A 17010-nucleotide genomic window follows, 5' to 3' on the forward strand; every position below is an offset into this window, starting at 1 on the left:
AAATTCCTCTCACCCACATCACCTACAATTAGTCAAAAACCCCACGCTCTCTCCTCTATATCTAGGGCGACATGGTGTAGTATAGGCTGTCATGGATGCGCAGCCCTCTCCATCAAGTTAATATCAGAAGGGTTAAGGTTGAATCTCAAGAGCCTTTATTTGGATCTCGTTTCCGAATCAGATAACGACATATCCTCGTAAATGATGAGCTGCCGATTGCCGGAGTTCGGACTACCATCTTCAGGTTGCTTGCTCCGTGCCCTTCGCTTCAATGGTGGTGTGCTCAACATCATGATTCCTTCATTTTTCCGTTCACGGGCTCATCGCGATCCTAGGGTTTTGAATACACTACCTGAATCGTCTATATATCTCTGATTGATGATGTATTTAGTGCTTTTCAAATGAAGCTAAGAGGAGTATTCCGAAAACTGAGGCGCCAATTGGTAATTTATTGGATCGGATTCGGGGATCCATTGGGCTGAGCAACTTCGTTTTCTATTAATATATTTCAATGTATTTTCAATATATCACGTTGTATTTTATGTATTTCATTGTATTCATTGTCTATTTTTTCATTGTAATTCAATGTATCTCGATGTATTCCATATATTTTATTGTATTCACTGTCTTTTTTTTCATTGATTTCAATGTATCCCGTTGTATTCTATCTATTTTATTATATTCACTGTCTCGTTATATGCCATGAATGTATTCATATGTTTTTTTTAATTAATATAATTTATGTATTCAGATGTATTATATAATTTATGTGAAGACTGCTATGTTTTTGGGCTATTTTTCGGTTGAGGATCTTTTTTTATAATTGGAAATACAAAATTTGTGTGTTGTAATTGAGTTTGTTGAGTTATATTAGGAGTCTATTATGTTAATTGATTCACTTTCCGTTTAAAATAGTGTAATCCCTTGTTTCACGCCGTGAATACAGTCGAATACAATAATCTGTCCAGCTGTATTCTCATGTTTCACGCCATGAATACAGTCGAATACAACAACTGATTAGCTAGACTTCCCTGATTCACGCCTATTTTTGCTACTGTATTCATGAATACAATAGCTTAAATATATCTAATACATCTTATAACAACAGAAAACGTATCTACAATCCGTAATATAGCAAATAATATCTATAAATAGTTAATTAACACTAAAAGATAGTGCTTTATGAAAATTTCTCATTATTTTTGTACCTGCCTAAGTTCTTGTAGGAAGTTTTACGTGATACCAGTACTATTGGGAGATAACAAACGTCCGGTAAAATAGTTGAAGTACACAAAGAACACAAAGTTCATTCTTTACAAAGAATGGTGCCATCTACTAATATTAATAAATTATTTTATATATTTCACGTTGAAAATATTGGTTTTGGTTAGATTTAAACTCCTTTCCATAATGTGAACATGCAAGAAGTATTGAAATTGATGCAATATGGTTCTTCTGGCGAATTATTTAATATGGATTAAAATTAAAATCGGAGAAAATAATTCATTCCAATTTTTTATTCATATTTAACTTTGGAAATAAAGAAATGGTTTAAGTAGTTTACACAAAGTAAGCTTCTAAGCAAAAGATAAGAACAATCAGAAAACAAGAAGAACGCACATTAAAATCTTTAAATAAATTCCCTTTACAAAAAGAATCTCTAAATAAATTCCTGAAGTTTTATGTTAAAAACAGGTTCAAGTGCGGAATATATTATGCTTAAATTTTTGCGTTTTTTATTTACTACATATAAATTATCCTTTTGACACAAGAATATCTAATAATTTCAATATATATAATTTATAATATATAAATTCTTATATCATTTTTTGTATTTCAAAAATAATTCCACATTAAAGACAATTAGCAATCCGAAATCGTGGGAGAAAGAAATAACTTTTCAATCAAACTTATTAGTATAATTTTTCAGGTTTTGCAAAGACTTTAAAACTTTTCTTCAATAGTTGAGAAAGAAAATCGAAAAAATAATTTAAAAACTTTCCGAAAATATTATTGCGACTGAACCGGTCCGGTTTAACACTTCTTTAGGGCTGCTCAAGAATTCAATAGTGTCAGTTCTTTGCACGCTTACAAAGTTTCGACCTTTTGAATTTTGGGAGCAAATCTTGAGACATGCCTTCAATGAGTGCTAATAATTTTTCAAGAAACAGTCATCAGCATCACCCTAACCAAACAAAAGGGGATTTTTTTGCCAGGTTTTTTACTTTTTAGCATACCCCATTTGTCTAATTTACTTTTATCCCTTGTTTGTTCAATCCCTGAAGCTAAACATTGCTTCACTTTTGTTAAAAGGTTTGATCTTTTTTGTGTACAATTTTTGCAGGAAGCAAAAGATTGAGCAACAGAGAAAAAATTTACCAATTGCTGCAGGTATTGTTTTAGTTGTTTAATTTGAACCCTTTATTCTATGTCTGCTCTCTGTCTTTATTTTAACCATGTTCTGATTATTCCAATGTGAGCTGCTTCTTAGTTTACTGATTCTTTTACAAATACAATATTTATAAAAGAATCAGTAAATACAGTTATATGAGTTGAGCTTAAATGGAGAAGTGAGGATTCATATAGCTGACCCCAACTTGTTTTGGACTGCACGATAGTGTCCTTGTCGTATTCTTTTGTAAATGAGTTTTTGTTGGAAATTGGCATTTTTAATTCAAAGAGTATATGGTCTATAAAGTGTAGCCCGGTGCACTAAGCTCCCGCTATGTGCGGGGTCCTTGGAAGGGACAAACCATAAGGGTCTATTGTTTGCAGCCTTACCCTATATTTCTGCAAGAGGTTGTTTACACGGCTCGAACCCGTGACCTTCTGGTCACATGGCAACAACTTTACCAGTTACAAGGAGTCTGTGGGAAATTAATTTTTTCTGGTGGTTGCAGCTGTTTTTTCTCTAGACATTCTAGGTTCTGTGGTTGTTCAGGAGAAAAAGGGATGCATGCTGTGTGTCATTACTTGAGAAGACAGTGCCTGCATTATTTTTCATTCTAATCCTATTTCTGTTTTATTTAGTTTTCGTCTGTTCTGGATTTCAGTTTGCAGTATTCTTTTGTTCTTCATCTTACATGTGATATTTTATTGAGTCTAGTTGAAAGGAGACTAGTGGAGGAGGTGCGGAACAATGACACTCTGATAATCGTTGGAGAAACTGGAAGTGGAAAGACAACTCGTAAGTACTTTGCTACAAGTCCTCTTGGACTGAATGACATGCATTTGAAGCAGAATCATTTGCTTTGCACTACTTTAAATGATACATCAACGAAGGTGGTCATTTACGATGTTTCATAGTGTAGTTCTAACCTTCTGATGTACACATGTTGCATCTTTCTTCTTTATCAGTGTATTTGTGCGTTGGGTTATGTGTTGGTTCTCAGTCTCTACTGAGGTGTATAAGGTGTCTTTCTGTATATTTGTGCAAGTCAAGCATTATAGTACTGGTGAAATCTTTAAGATCGATGACATATTTGATTCATTGATACTTTGATGAACATGTCACAGATGATTTACGTATGGATTTAGTAATCACAACACTAATTAACTCTTAGGGGTTAAGGAAGTCATCTGTGCACTGTAAACTTTTTATTTTTGCAATTGCATGCCGAGGTTGCATCCAACCCTCTATTGTTTTTCATTTTTTGCTTATTATTTTTGTTTTGGACTCCTGTTAGAAGAATTAGGATATTTCTTACCTTTTGGTAGATGAGTGTGTTTGAGGATGAGAGGGAATGTGAGGATTGACAGCAGGAAGCATGATGAATTAGGACGGGGACGCTATAATCTTAAGAAAGTTGTTAGATCCAAGTAACCCTCAGTAACTTGGTCTAGCCATAAACTGAGGAACTCTTGTGGTGGCTAGCGAAAGTTTGTGATTTGGTCATAACTGCTTGAGTTGTGCACCTGAAAGTATTGACTGGATTGTCGTTAGACAGCTCACTCTGTTTCGTCGGTTTGATATTTTGAGTGTGTCCTAATTATACATCCTGATAATGAACTTATATGTATTGGCCTATGAATTCTGAGATTATTCTTAAATTCTCTTTTGCTAATTTCCTCCATCTCTCTCTCTCTCTCTCTCTAAGTAACAACATTTGTTATTCATTCTATAGAAATAAATACACCAGAATACTCTTGAAAGTTGTGTCTTTTGTATTTTTCATCAGATACAAATAGGTATGTGTTACATGGTTTATCTTATCCTGGCATATTTTGCAGAAATACCTCAGTATCTTTTTAAAGGGGGATTTTGCCGTGATGGTGGTATCATTGGGATAACTCAACCTAGACGTGTGGCTGCTATTACTGTTGCTAAACGTGTTTCTGAAGAATGTGGAGTTCCGCTGGGACAAAAGGTTGGATATGCTATTAGATTTGAAGATGTAACTTCTGGCCTAACAAAGATCAAATATATGACAGATGGTTTGCTTCTAAGGTAATAAGGAAGAAAAGTTTGATGCATAGTGTCCATGAGTCTTGCTTCCCCCTCCCCCCCCCCCCCCAAAAAAAAAAAAAAAAAAAAGAAGAAGTAATATACCCATGACTATGGACTCGATTGTTGCATACATGATACATGTATGGAGTGATTGTTCAAGTTCCACGTAGAGTTTACCTTACATCACAAGATAGAGCTATTTATGACTATCAACAGCTGTATGCATCTAGAAAAATCATTTACAAATGGCTAATGACACGTCACTATTGCAGGGAAGCTTTATTGGATCCATACCTCTCCAAGTATTCTGTTATTATTGTTGATGAGGCGCACGAGCGAACTATACACACTGATGTATTGCTTGGCTTGTTAAAGAATGTACAGAAAGCAAGGTCAAAGTGTATTAGCGAAGCAGTAAATACTGATCATAATAACTCTAATAACGGGCATGCCTCGGAGGGAAGGATTGACAATCAGAATGATGGTATTTTGAAGCCATGTCAAGCGAAAAAGTATCACCCATTGAAATTGATCATCATGTCAGCCAGTCTGGATGCACGAGTTTTCTCAGAGTACTTTGGTGGTGCAAGAGCTGTTCATGTTCAGGGACGGCAGTTTCCTGTCGATATATTCTACACCCATAAGCCAGAGACAGATTGCATAGATGCAGCTTTGATTACTATATTTCAGGTTTCTACTATATTTCCTACTAACTTTGGCTTTTTCCCATAGCTTACTTTAATGTTTCTTAGTGTTGGGAGTTAAATTATTTAAGATTATAGTTTGTGGTGTTGCTGGATGTCTTATTATCTGTTTATCTCTTTCTAACTTGTTTTGCTAGATACATCTAGAGGAGGGTCCTGGTGATATACTTGTATTCCTCACTGGCCAAGAAGAGATTGAATCCGTTGAGAGGCTTATCCATGAACGCCTCCGACAGTTACCTGAATGCAATAGGAAGCTCTTAACTTTTCCCATATACTCGTCGCTTCCCTCTGAGAAGCAAATGAAGGTTTTCATGCCTTCACCAGCTGGATATCGTAAGGTTGATTTGTTTCTTTGGATAGCTTATTTGTTGATGTTTGAGATGGATGTATCCATTGCTTTGTCTTTATCTGGGGGTGCAATTAGGTCTCTCTGTGTGAAAACATGACTTAAATGAACTTTTATGGAACTGTTCAGAAGATAATTTAACAATTGAGGGCTATATCCTCTGTTTTTTAAAAAAAAATTTAAACTTGAAATCGTCTTTGCATCTACCTGTCTGAAAATTCAAAGTCGAGTTGCAGTTTTTAAAGGAATAATCCACTTGCCAAAACACAGATGCTAAATTGAATTGAATGCTGGAAAACAAGGTTCATCGCTCTACTTCATGCGACATTTATATGCTTTAGCGGGTAATCCAGTGATTGTTTCTGAATTCGTTCCATTACTTTTACATAAACATAGTATACATATGAGTATCATGGTCCTAGAAATGTTTGTGTTTCACGTAGATTCCATGGTTTAACTTGCAGGATTATCTAGATAAGTGGTGATGATAGCACAGGACAAGCAAATCTTTAAGGGCTAGATTACATAGATCCTTCATCTACCTTCTTGTAAATGTGTCGAATGGATGTCATATTGATGTGTGATATTTAGTGTGATTCTTCAAATACACCACAAAAACTACAAGTATCCGTGCCGTGGTGCCAGAAATTTGCACTTGTATCAGAGTCCTTGTAACTTATATTAAGCGGATATATCTCAGTTGGGGATAAACATATGGGTCAATTTTGTTCTCTGGAACACCGTATGGGTGGTCTGTTGTTAGTGTTTCAGATATTTTTTTTCTTGGTTGAGTTTATACAGGTGCATCCCTTTTTTCACTATTTTTATAAACTTTTATCTACCTCAATAAAAATATATGAAATTAATACCTGACTTAAAGAAGGCATTCGTTTGGTTATCTCCATCATGAGGGAAATAAAGTTTGGTTATATGCTAGCTTGTAGCCTTGTGCTTGTTGCAATATGGACTTAACATTGTGAATGTGCATCTGTTTATTGTTTGACTGTTTTATGATAAGGCCTACAAGTTTTTGATACAATATCTCTGGTATGCTTGACATGAAGTTTTCAAGGCTGAAAATATTTGGTATTTGCTCTGAGTTGGCAAGCTATGTACATTAAACCCAGATTTTAATTCTTTCATGTGGTGTTTAGGTGATACTGGCAACAAATATTGCTGAGACATCAGTGACAATACCTGGAATTAAGTATGTTGTTGATCCTGGACTGGTGAAAGCACGAACTTATGATCCTAAGATGGGAGTTGATTCGTTGATCATTGTCACAACGTCTAAAGCTCAAGCTCTGCAAAGGAGGTAGGGTGTTTGCAAGTGCATTCAAATCACAGTACACATGTTGGCTAAAACACCTTTCCTCCACTAACTTTAGAAACATTCTTTGTCCAGCTTTTATACAATATGATGATGGTTTGAACCATAATTTCCTTCTTACTTTGCAATGTTCTAAGGAAGAGCATACACCAATAAGTCCTCGTATGCATGTCACATTCATATTTGACATGTGGGATAGGCTAGGTATCTGTACCGGGATGTACTTATGATTCGAAGATTTTTTTATCTTGGATCAGTATCCACTACTTAGATACAGGTATCCTTCAAAGGGCCCACTTAATAATGATGAGACCAACATAGGAAATAGAAGGATTGTTATTGGAAGTGTATGTTTTTTTCGAAGCAGAGAATCGTTTTTCTTTCTGGTAATAGATAGAAGCTTAAAATTTTAAAATCTCAACAAATGGAAGTTAAGCTTATTCTTTCCATTTGCCTAACCTTTGGTGGGCAGAGTTTGGTGGGAGGTAGGAGGTACCGGAATAATCAAGGTGTGCGCAATCTGGCCCTAAACAATCTTTACAAAAAAGAAACAAAGTTAAACCTTAAATATTCTGAGTGCACCCTCTAAAGTAAAATCCATCGGAGGATGGTCACTGATAAGTGGAGCGAATGCAGTAGGATTTATATATACAGGAGTGAAATGGATAACAGACCTTTGCTCTATTTTGGTTATATTGTCTGTTAAGTATCAGATCAAGGGCTAATTTCTTGAATTTTTTATAGTGGACGTGCAGGACGTGAAGGACCTGGGAAATGCTATCGCCTCTATCAAGAAAGTTTCTTTGAGAAACTCACAGATTCTACATTACCTGAGATTAAGAGATGTGATCTTTCGAATGTCGTATTGCAGCTCAAAGCTCTAGGCATTGATGATGTCATTAATTTTGACTTCATCGAAAAACCAGACAGGTGAGTAACCCAATCAGAGAGACTAGTTTTTCGGTGCATTTTGCAAGTGTAATTTGGCTATCAGCATCTATGGTGCTTTTTCTTCAAATCCTTACTCCCCAACTTTGTCCTCTAGTCTGGTACTAATATTTTCATGACTTAAGTTTGTCGGGCACGTGTTTGACCATTCGTTTGCATCTATCTCTAGCCTGGTGCTAGTATATTGTTTCACTACACATAGGTTTCTTAATTTTGCTAACTTCTATGTATTAGAAACCATTATATGATTTGTTAAATTAATGAAGCACTAGGGGGAGAACATCCGTCCTATAAACCTGCATTTTCCTTGTGACACTGTTTCGAAGCGTCATCAGTATCCTTGAAATCTACTCTATTTGCTAGAAAATCCTTGCGTCTCCTTATAAAATTATTTTATAAAATATCCCTCCACCAAGTGATCCTACAGTTTATAAGAAGAGAAGAAACTAGAAATTTACTGGACAACTGCCTAACATTTATTCTGCCGCTTCCTTTATGGAGCAGAGTGTTGCACCATCTGATGATGCAGTCATTGAGTGCTTGGATGTTGCTGTGGAGTTAATTTTTCATCCTTTTGAGAAAATATTGTTTTCATCTTTAACTATAGCTTCTTCGTTGGTTCTCTTTGGACAGGACTGCCATAGTCAACTCACTGTGGTCTCTCTACTTGTTGGGTGCTGTAACAGAAGAGAATAAACTTTCAGATGTTGGATACCAAATGGCCAAGCTACCACTTGATCCAGTCTATTCTAAGGCTCTCATTGTTGCTAGCCAATTCGGCTGCTTGAAAGAAATGTTGATCTGCGTTGCGATGCTCTCAGTGGAATCTATATTCTATGCTCCACGTGAAAAGTTGGAAGAGGTAGTCCTTTGTGCTACTAGTTGTGATTCATCCCCATTTTCCCTTTCTGTTTCTGTGTTGAAATATTTCTTTAAAACTTCTATTTGATGAAAAACAATTAACTTAGTTATCAACAATTACAATATTTGCAAACTTGTGGGATATACATGAAAAATTGAAAACTACATCTCAATGAGTTCCTATCTACGAAGTTCATCCAATTATCTGCATGTTGGAATATCTTGTGTGCTCAAGAGATAGTCAAAGATAATAACATGGTTCATAGTATTGTAGCAAAGTTCTTTCGTTCTTTTTATAAGTCCAACGTGTAAAATTGTTTTATCATTCTGAGGCTTCCAGCTGTTAAGTTAGTATCCTGTTGTCAAGTATTATCTCTGTGTTATCTCTCAACTTAACATTCACCTCGAATTTGTTGATGTGTTGCACCATTTCTGACATGTAATGTTAATAGAAAACATAGTCTGAACAATTTTACTTGTTTTTGCCAGTCACGAAATGCGTTGAAAAGCTTTGCAAGTCCAGATGGGGATCATTTGACTTTGCTTAATGTATACCGCGCTGCTGATGAGTTCTTTCAGAAGAACAAGACGGTAAATAGTGAAGAAAAGGCTGAAAAGAATCTTAGAAAATGGTGCAAGGATAATTATATAAACAGCCGCTCTCTAAAACACGCTCGTGATATCCACAGGTGGGCATATGTTCTTGCAAAATTATTGAAAATCTGTTCTTATGTATTCTTATACTTAGGCAAATGTGATGCCTTAGCTTCTTCTTCTTCTTCTTCTTCTTCTTCTTCTCATTTGCCCGGGTCCTCAAACATGTGATTTATTTAAGCTTTCTACTTATTTTGCAGTCAAATTCTGAGGAATGTAGAACAAATGGGTCTTCGTGTCACGTCTTGTGAAGACGATATGCTTCTCTTCCGCAGATGTCTTGCAGCCTCGTTTTTCCTTAAAGCAGCTATGAAGCAGCCTGATGGTGTATACAGGTAAAGATTTGTGGTTTTATCTGTATGTATAATTGTATTTATATATTTAACTTTTTAAACAAAGGCAACTTTGACATATTATCTATACGTTCCCTTGGTATCTGACATTCATTTTATCCACTCGCAGGGTCACATTAAGTGGTTTGATAGTGCAAATACACCCGTCTTCTGTCTTGTTCCGAGCAAAGCCAGAGTGTATAATTTTTAATGAATTAGTCCATACTAATCATAGTTATGTTCGCAATGTTTCAAGAATCGATTACTTGTGGCTAATTGAGCTGGCTCCACACTTGTATGCCTTGCAAGACTAAAGGTCTTTACTGCCAGATTATTTATATCGGTAAGATATCCGTTCTTTTTCATTGTCATATATTCTGCCTACTCTGGTGTTCAAGTTGGAAGTAAAGGAGAAGGAAACTAACATGTGAAGTTCCGACCTTTAGTTTGTTCCAACTTTATTTAAGCCTCTGGCATGTAAATATTTGACAAGAGTATGTCTCTGATGTCGACCGATTCTCAGTTCCAACAGCCTGATGAGATCTGTCTGCGGTATTGTATATGACATTACATTTCCTCATTTGTATGCTGCGAAAATCATCGTCAGTAGACGTTTTTTGCTTTGGAGGGAGACTGTCCGCAAGTGCTAAATGCAGGATTGAAGCGATGAATACATATACGCAGGCGCCATGTTTATCTTGACAAGGTTGTTGAAGCTGGAGAAGTGTTCATGATCTTTAGCAGACTCTCCAGCTTTTATTGATGCAGCGGTGTCGCTGGTTATCGATTTTTTCGGGTGGGAACGTCTGAATACTTGAGCAGAAGCTAGCTTTTTTGGATCTACTGCTGGATAAATACCTTTGGCAGCCAATCCTCTTGATAGTACGATAGTAGCATCTATATGTGCAAATGTCGTAGCAGGACCAAGGTCGGTCAAATCGTATGCGGGTTTTTCTTTCCGTTGAAAATCGATCTTACTCTATCTTTCCTGAGCCGAGGGTCTTCCGGAAACAACCTCTCTACCTTCTTAAAGTAAGGGTAAGGTCTGCGTGTACTCTACCCTCCCTAAACCCCATTAGTGGGATTACACTGGTCTGTTGTTGTTGAAAATCGATTTTACGGTATAGATGCTTATGACCTCCCACTCTATGCCTTGCGGTAATGATTCCTCCGACATTACGACCTTATGTAACTGCTTTGTAGAGCGCTTTATCCTTCTTAGTGGTTTGGATTAGTCGGGCAAGCAAGTTTCAGATACTTGATGTCAAAAAATAGTCTGCATATTAGCTGTACTAATGGAGTTGTATTGCCAACTTTCATATATTTATTTATCTATATAACGCAAAATGTGAAAATTGTATTCTTGTTAGTGGTTTTCACCAAAACATAATCTTTTGAATTTTCTGTCTTTTGATTATGATAATGTGAACGTCAAAGAAAGACGAAAAAAAGGTCTCAGTCGCAGTCAATCACAATAAACAAAGAGCACTAACTTTTAGGCTTTTAGCCACTTTCTTTATTCTTTACATAGACGGAGGAAAGCATTTACTATCAAAGACAATCTTTTATTACCTCTGCCAAAACAAGTTAAAAGAAATTAACAGTGTAAACATTTTTAACACTGTTATGTGAAAGTCTAAATCCTAGATTAATATTATTATTTATTTAATTTTACAACTTTCAAAAATTAAAATTCATTAATTATCTAAATTTTAAACTTCGTGGGGTGTTCTTTATCAAATTAATATCTTATTGTAAATAGAGAAGGGGAAACCTAGAGCAACGGTAAAGTTGTCTCTGTGTGGCCTATATGTCAAGGGTTCGAGTCGTGAAAACGATCACTAATACTTGTATTAGAGTAGGCTGTTTACATCATACCTCTTGATGGAGCCCTTTCTCAAATCCTGCATTAGGGCAAGCTGTTTACATCACACCTCTTAGGTTGCGACCCTTCCCCGGAATCCGAGGGATGCCTTGAGCATAGAGGCGGATGTAACCCTACAGCACCGGGTTCAATTGCACCCAAAACTTTCAACGCGGAGTACAAATTTATGTGTAAAATATCATCAAAATCGCAATAAATTATAGATATGAACCATAATTTTAGGATATAATGAGTTCAATACTAAAAATCTTAAAAGTTGAACCCATAGAGTTTAAATTTTGGATCCGGCTCTGGTCGTGCTGCTTTTTTGTACTCTTGTAAATGGACAAAGGGACGAATAAACTCATTATTAAGCGCGTAAGTATCAAACTTAGTATAACAATATTTTGAACAATTTTTTGGTAGAGTATTTCATAGCTCCAACCAGGTGTATTTTTTTAAGAGGAGGAAAGAAATATCCCACTAAATTCCAAATAATACAACACATTTTCTAATTCAAAGGTCAAAATTGTACTACTGCATGTTATGAATATATTTTTCTCTTTCCACACTCCTTTCCAAAACCAGCTTTCCTATTGACAACAATTTCTTGGAAATTTCACTTTCTTTTAACAACTTTCCATTCCTCCTACTCCTACCTTAACATATAGTATAAACATTTATATTAAGCCTTATTTCATCCACGTTCAAGAAAATTAAACCGCGGTGTATTGTTGTCAACTCATATATATATATATATATATATATAGTCGCACATACCAGCAACAAGACGACTATCTAAATTTCAAATGGGCAATTCATTAGCATGTTTTTCTGAGAAAAATCAAGCTACAAAAGTTAGAAAAAGCAACAAAAATGGAAGATCATTCAATGGTAATGTTCCTCCTCCATGTATCTCAAGATCAACGAGTCGAAAATCGGATAGAATTTATCCAAATTCTTTGAGATTTGATCAGGGTAAATGTGATGATGATTTTATTAGAGAACAAGCTCGAGTTGCTGCAGCTTTATTACTACAACATCATCAACAAAATGGAACACTTAGTCAATTTGAACGTTCAGTTTCTCTTAGAGACAATTTAACTTCCTCTAGGAAGCAAAGTAGGATTCCTAGAAGCTCGAGTTGTCGTGCCAGATCTCTCTCTGATTCAATTCCTCAGCATCTGGAGCTTCTTAATCAGGTTTGTCTTTCTATATTTGCTCCAAAATATTGGTAATTTACACTTTTGTCAGGCAGACCTAGGATTTGAAGGTCGTAAGTGCACTTTTTGATTCAACCAAAATTTACTTTGTATATAGGGCTTCCACTACTAATATATCGATATTTTTAAAAAATATATACTTATATACATAAAAAAATTTACCGCACTTTACGGGTGCCGGTGAACCCTCTTTGTATAGGATTTGTCGTTTTAGTTTCTGTCATTTGTATTTTTTTTGCCGGAAATTTGATCTTCGGGTCATTTGTATTCGCTGAGTAATTCACACATAACTCAGTTACTTTAATATGATAAAAAATATTTCGTGACTTTAGTGTTATAGCGGATAAAAGTCAGTTGCTTTAACGCAATAAAAAGTAGTTTTGTGACTTTACTATACTAGGTTAGAGGATAAAGTTCAGTAACCATACCTGAAATTAGTTCCAATACGCTAAATGACAATCAGAAATTGGGCAGCCCGGTGCATAAAGCATCCCGCGTCCAGGGAAGGGCTGCACCCTAAGAGGGCATGATGTACGCAGCCTACCTGATGCAAGCACTAGTGGCTGATTCCACAGCTCGAACCCGTGACCTATAGATCACACGGAGGCATTTATACCGTTGCTCCAAAGCTCCCCTTCAAATGACAATCAGAAACTACATGAATAATACTGTAGGATAAAGAAAATTTCGCTCAAAATATTCAGAAGTAGTTTAGCTGTAGTTTAATGTAGAAAGGTGACTCTTTGCAATGTGAAGAGTAATAATAAAGAAAATTTTCTACATTGTTTTATAAGCAGTAATATTTCTGGGCAGTATACATAGAATAGATATATGATAACATGTTTTTGATCTTTTTCAGGGTACAAATGTTGAAAATTTGAAGAATAAACATTTTGTTCTTGTACATGGAGGTGGTTTTGGTGCATGGTGTTGGTACAAAACTACAACACTACTCAAAGAAGCTGGATATCAAGTTGATGCTATAGACTTAACTGGTTCTGGTGCACATTTCTTTGACTCCAACAACATTACTACTCTGTCACAATATGTAAAACCTCTCACTGATTTCCTTGAAAATCTCGACGATGGCAAGAAGGTTTGATATCTTGGCTTCGGTTTTCTTAATATCTTGTATTGTTATTATTTGCTGTCAGTGATTCTTTCATCTTTTTTTTAGCTGAGGGTTTATCGGAAATCGTCTCTGTGCCCTCCCAGGGTGGGGTAAGGCTGTGTACATCCTGCCCTCCCCAGACCCCACTTGTGGAAATCCACTGGGTTGTTATTATTGTTGTTGTTGTACGTTCAGATATTGACAAAAAAATGATCTTTTCTTATGCAGGTCATATTAGTCGGGCACGATATAGGGGGAGCTTGTATTTCTTATGCAATGGAATTGTATCCATCAAAAGTTTCTGTAGCAATTTTTGTTGCTGCAGCAATGCTGAAGAATGGACAGAACATACTCGATATGTTCTCCGTACAGGTTGGTTACATTAATTATACGAAGATTATTAGTTATATGTATGATTTAATACCATAAACCAAACACAGTATAAGCGAGACAGAAGTTTAAATGGATATTAAATTTGCTAATTTGCAGCTTGGATTGAACAATCTATGTCAACGCGCTCAAGTTTTTCGCTATGCAAATGGGAAGAATAATCCTCCAACTGCTATAGATTATGACAAGACATTACTCAAGGAGGTGTTATTCAATCAAACACCAACTAAGGTATTGATTGAGTTATATACATTGCTAAAGAAACATTTATGTATTTCTCTGATCCTATGTTATGCTGCGACTATGCTGGCCCGAGCCGGTGGTTTTTCGAAAACAACCTCTCTACCTGCACAAGGTAGGGGGTACGGTCTGCGTACACAATATACTCCTCTGACATCACTTGTAGGATTCCACTGAGTTTGTTGTTGTCGTTGTTTCTTTCCAATTTTGTCTCATTGTGATAGAGAAAGGTGTTTTAATTTTGACATTTTGCTATTAATTTCAGGATGTTGAATTAGCATCACTATCAATGAGGCAAGTTCCCTTTGGACCACTAACAGAGAAGCTTTCACTTTCTGCAACAAATTATGGTTCTATTCCAAGATTTTATGTCAAAACACAAGATGATTTTGCAATTCCTTCATCTCTTCAAGAAGTTATGATAGATTCAAATCAACCTGACCAAGTTTTCCAGATTAAAGGCTCCGATCATTCGCCTTTTTTGTCGAAACCTCAATCTCTCCACAAGATTTTTGTAGAAATTTCCAATATTCCTCCAAAAATAAATCTCAAAACCACCTAAATAAAGATGTATAATAGCCAATATGATTCTTTTTCCATGACATATTCCTATATATGTACATTATAAATATATGATCATCACACATATATAGCATGAAATCTTTTTTGTGAAATTCCCAATTTTCATCATATTCTTTCTTTTTTCTCCGAGAAGGGCAGCCTTAGCGTAACTAGTAAAGTTGCTGCCATGTGACTAGATGGTCATGGGTTCGAGCCGTGAAAACAACCTCTTGAAGAAATGTAGGGTAAGGCTGCGTATGATAGACCCCGCGGGAGCTGAGTGCACTTCTCCAAGAGGCTTATCAAGAATGAAAAGTGAGAAAAGTCGTCTTATGTAACTCTGTAACACTTAATGTTTGATCATATTATCTAATGAGTATAGCACGAATGATTCATATAGCGGACCCCAACTTTTGTATGAAGAAACATACCCTCTTTTATTCATATTACTACAATAGTTTGAAAATGTTCTAACGAGGAAAACAATCATGATAACACGCGCAAAGGCGAATAGCAGAGCCAGGAATTTTTTCACAATAAGCAACAGGATGAAGTCCATTGTAGTCATTACGACACTGCTTCCAGCAACAATCTTTGTTGCAGTACTTCTGGTTGCAGGGACCTAACTGAGCCAAGCACTGATACTGTGGCTTGCCGTGTGATTCAGGTAATATTTTACGAACTTCTCCCTCTTCGCCTACTCGTGTGGGCGCCTTCGCCATGTTGGTAGCTGCTACTTTACCTATGAAGAAAAAAAAAATTCATTAGCTAACCATAAGATGAATAAGGTCACAAGAGTGAGATAAAGTTAGCTCAACTAGTGTGATGTTCAAAAGCGGATTTGAGACGGTTTTTGTGGCTTCAAATAAATTCATTGTTTTCAGCTTGAGCTACATATAAATGTATGAAAAATATTATATGTTATACATATAATAAAATCACATTTATTTTGAATCCATTAGTTCTAGGTCATGCATGTATTCACCTCTAAGATTGAATATAAAAATAATCTTTTTTCTTTTTTTTTCGCTTAATCGTTCTAACAAATAACAACCTACAATAATCATTTTTAAAATTGTAAAAAAAAAATAATTTGATGCACAAAGTATTCCGTATTCACGTAGGATTTGAGGGAGGCCCGCATCCTAGAGGTGTAATGTAGACAACCTACTCTAATGCAAGTATCATTATTAAAATTGTCGTTATGAAAAACTGGAAAAAAAAAAGGGAATGAAAGACGAGTACATAAAAATGTATATCACCTGATGGGAAAATGAGAAATAGGAAAATGAAAAGAGTTGGTGAAATCACTGCCATTTTTTTTGAGTATAATATAAAGATCTTTTTCCAAGCTGGAAGTTAGGTAGAGAGATTGCAATTTCACTTTGCTTTTATATATTAGGCAAATTGTTGGACTCCCTTTTTGATTTATGTTAATTTTTATTCATTAAGGAAAATATCAACCATATCCAAAATTGAAATATCCTTAGAAAAATGGTAAAAAAATCAATAATTACTGAATTCAAACTGAGTTCACACAAGATATGGCAAGTTTATTTTTCTTTTTTGTGCAGATACAATGTTTAGTTGGGAAGTTTGTGTTATTAGGCAGAAGTGAAGATAAATGGAGATTAATTTAGATTTTAATTCTCAAATTGAAGATACCTAAGAATTAATGATTAATTCTTAGCTCTTTAAACCTGAGATATTTGCCTCTAAAAGATAATGATTAGTGTAACATTTTGATAAGTATCTATATCTATATCTATATATATATAATAAAGTTGGAAAAATAAAAGATGATGTAGTATGTTTCTTTGGTCAAGGATCACATTTATCCTTTTTCTTAGATTTTATACCTTTTCCCTTCTTTTTGCATTTAAATTTTGTTAACAATTAAGCATGCCTCTTCATTTCTTTCATCATTAATATACTACTAATCTCTTTTCCTAAAACGTTTTCTATTCTTTTTTTTTTTTTCTGTTACAATTTTTCA

At 35.4% G+C, this 17010-nt stretch overlaps 2 protein-coding genes across 3 annotated transcripts; both read left to right on the plus strand.

The window, feature by feature from the left end:
• The first annotated feature begins 2059 nt into the window (after nt 1-2059).
• Nucleotides 2060-10989, plus strand: LOC104246117 (pre-mRNA-splicing factor ATP-dependent RNA helicase DEAH10). Of its 2 annotated transcripts, XM_070160667.1 has the most exons (13): nt 2060-2216; nt 2345-2391; nt 3107-3187; nt 4231-4447; nt 4720-5137; nt 5289-5492; nt 6655-6815; nt 7575-7760; nt 8412-8640; nt 9129-9328; nt 9494-9628; nt 9756-9968; nt 10149-10989. In XM_070160667.1, exons 1-12 carry the CDS (start codon nt 2134-2136, stop codon nt 9937-9939), a joined length of 2145 nt encoding a protein of 714 aa, XP_070016768.1. In that variant the 5' UTR covers nt 2060-2133; the 3' UTR covers nt 9940-9968; nt 10149-10989. The 2 variants fall into 2 exon arrangements, with proteins under 2 accessions (XP_070016768.1, XP_070016767.1); XM_070160666.1 differs by having other exon boundaries at nt 9756-10989.
• A 1187-nt stretch (nt 10990-12176) lies between these two features.
• Nucleotides 12177-15413, plus strand: LOC104246116 (putative methylesterase 11, chloroplastic). The gene is made up of 5 exons (XM_009801869.2): nt 12177-12691; nt 13572-13808; nt 14052-14195; nt 14313-14444; nt 14719-15413. The coding sequence occupies exons 1-5, from the start codon at nt 12299-12301 to the stop codon at nt 15013-15015; spliced, it is 1203 nt and encodes a 400-aa protein (XP_009800171.1). The 5' UTR covers nt 12177-12298; the 3' UTR covers nt 15016-15413.
• Nucleotides 15414-17010: the final 1597 nt, after the last annotated feature.

This window comes from Nicotiana sylvestris, chromosome 10 (genome assembly GCF_000393655.2).
Source record: "Nicotiana sylvestris chromosome 10, ASM39365v2, whole genome shotgun sequence".
Classification (NCBI taxonomy): Eukaryota; Viridiplantae; Streptophyta; class Magnoliopsida; order Solanales; family Solanaceae; genus Nicotiana; species Nicotiana sylvestris.

Bases quoted from the DNA above. Each gene is read 5' to 3' on its own strand.
- LOC104246117 (XM_070160666.1), top strand. From the start codon at position 2,134: ATGCCTTCAATGAGTGCTAATAATTTTTCAAGAAACAGTCATCAGCAT. The intron at 9,329-9,493 runs GTGGGCATATGT...CTTATTTTGCAG, and splicing joins CACGCTCGTGATATCCACAG to TCAAATTCTGAGGAATGTAG. The intron at 9,629-9,755 runs GTAAAGATTTGT...ATCCACTCGCAG, and splicing joins CAGCCTGATGGTGTATACAG to GGTCACATTAAGTGGTTTGA.
- LOC104246116 (XM_009801869.2), top strand. From the start codon at position 12,299: ATGGGCAATTCATTAGCATGTTTTTCTGAGAAAAATCAAGCTACAAAA. The intron at 12,692-13,571 runs GTTTGTCTTTCT...GATCTTTTTCAG, and splicing joins ATCTGGAGCTTCTTAATCAG to GGTACAAATGTTGAAAATTT. The intron at 14,196-14,312 runs GTTGGTTACATT...GCTAATTTGCAG, and splicing joins TCGATATGTTCTCCGTACAG to CTTGGATTGAACAATCTATG.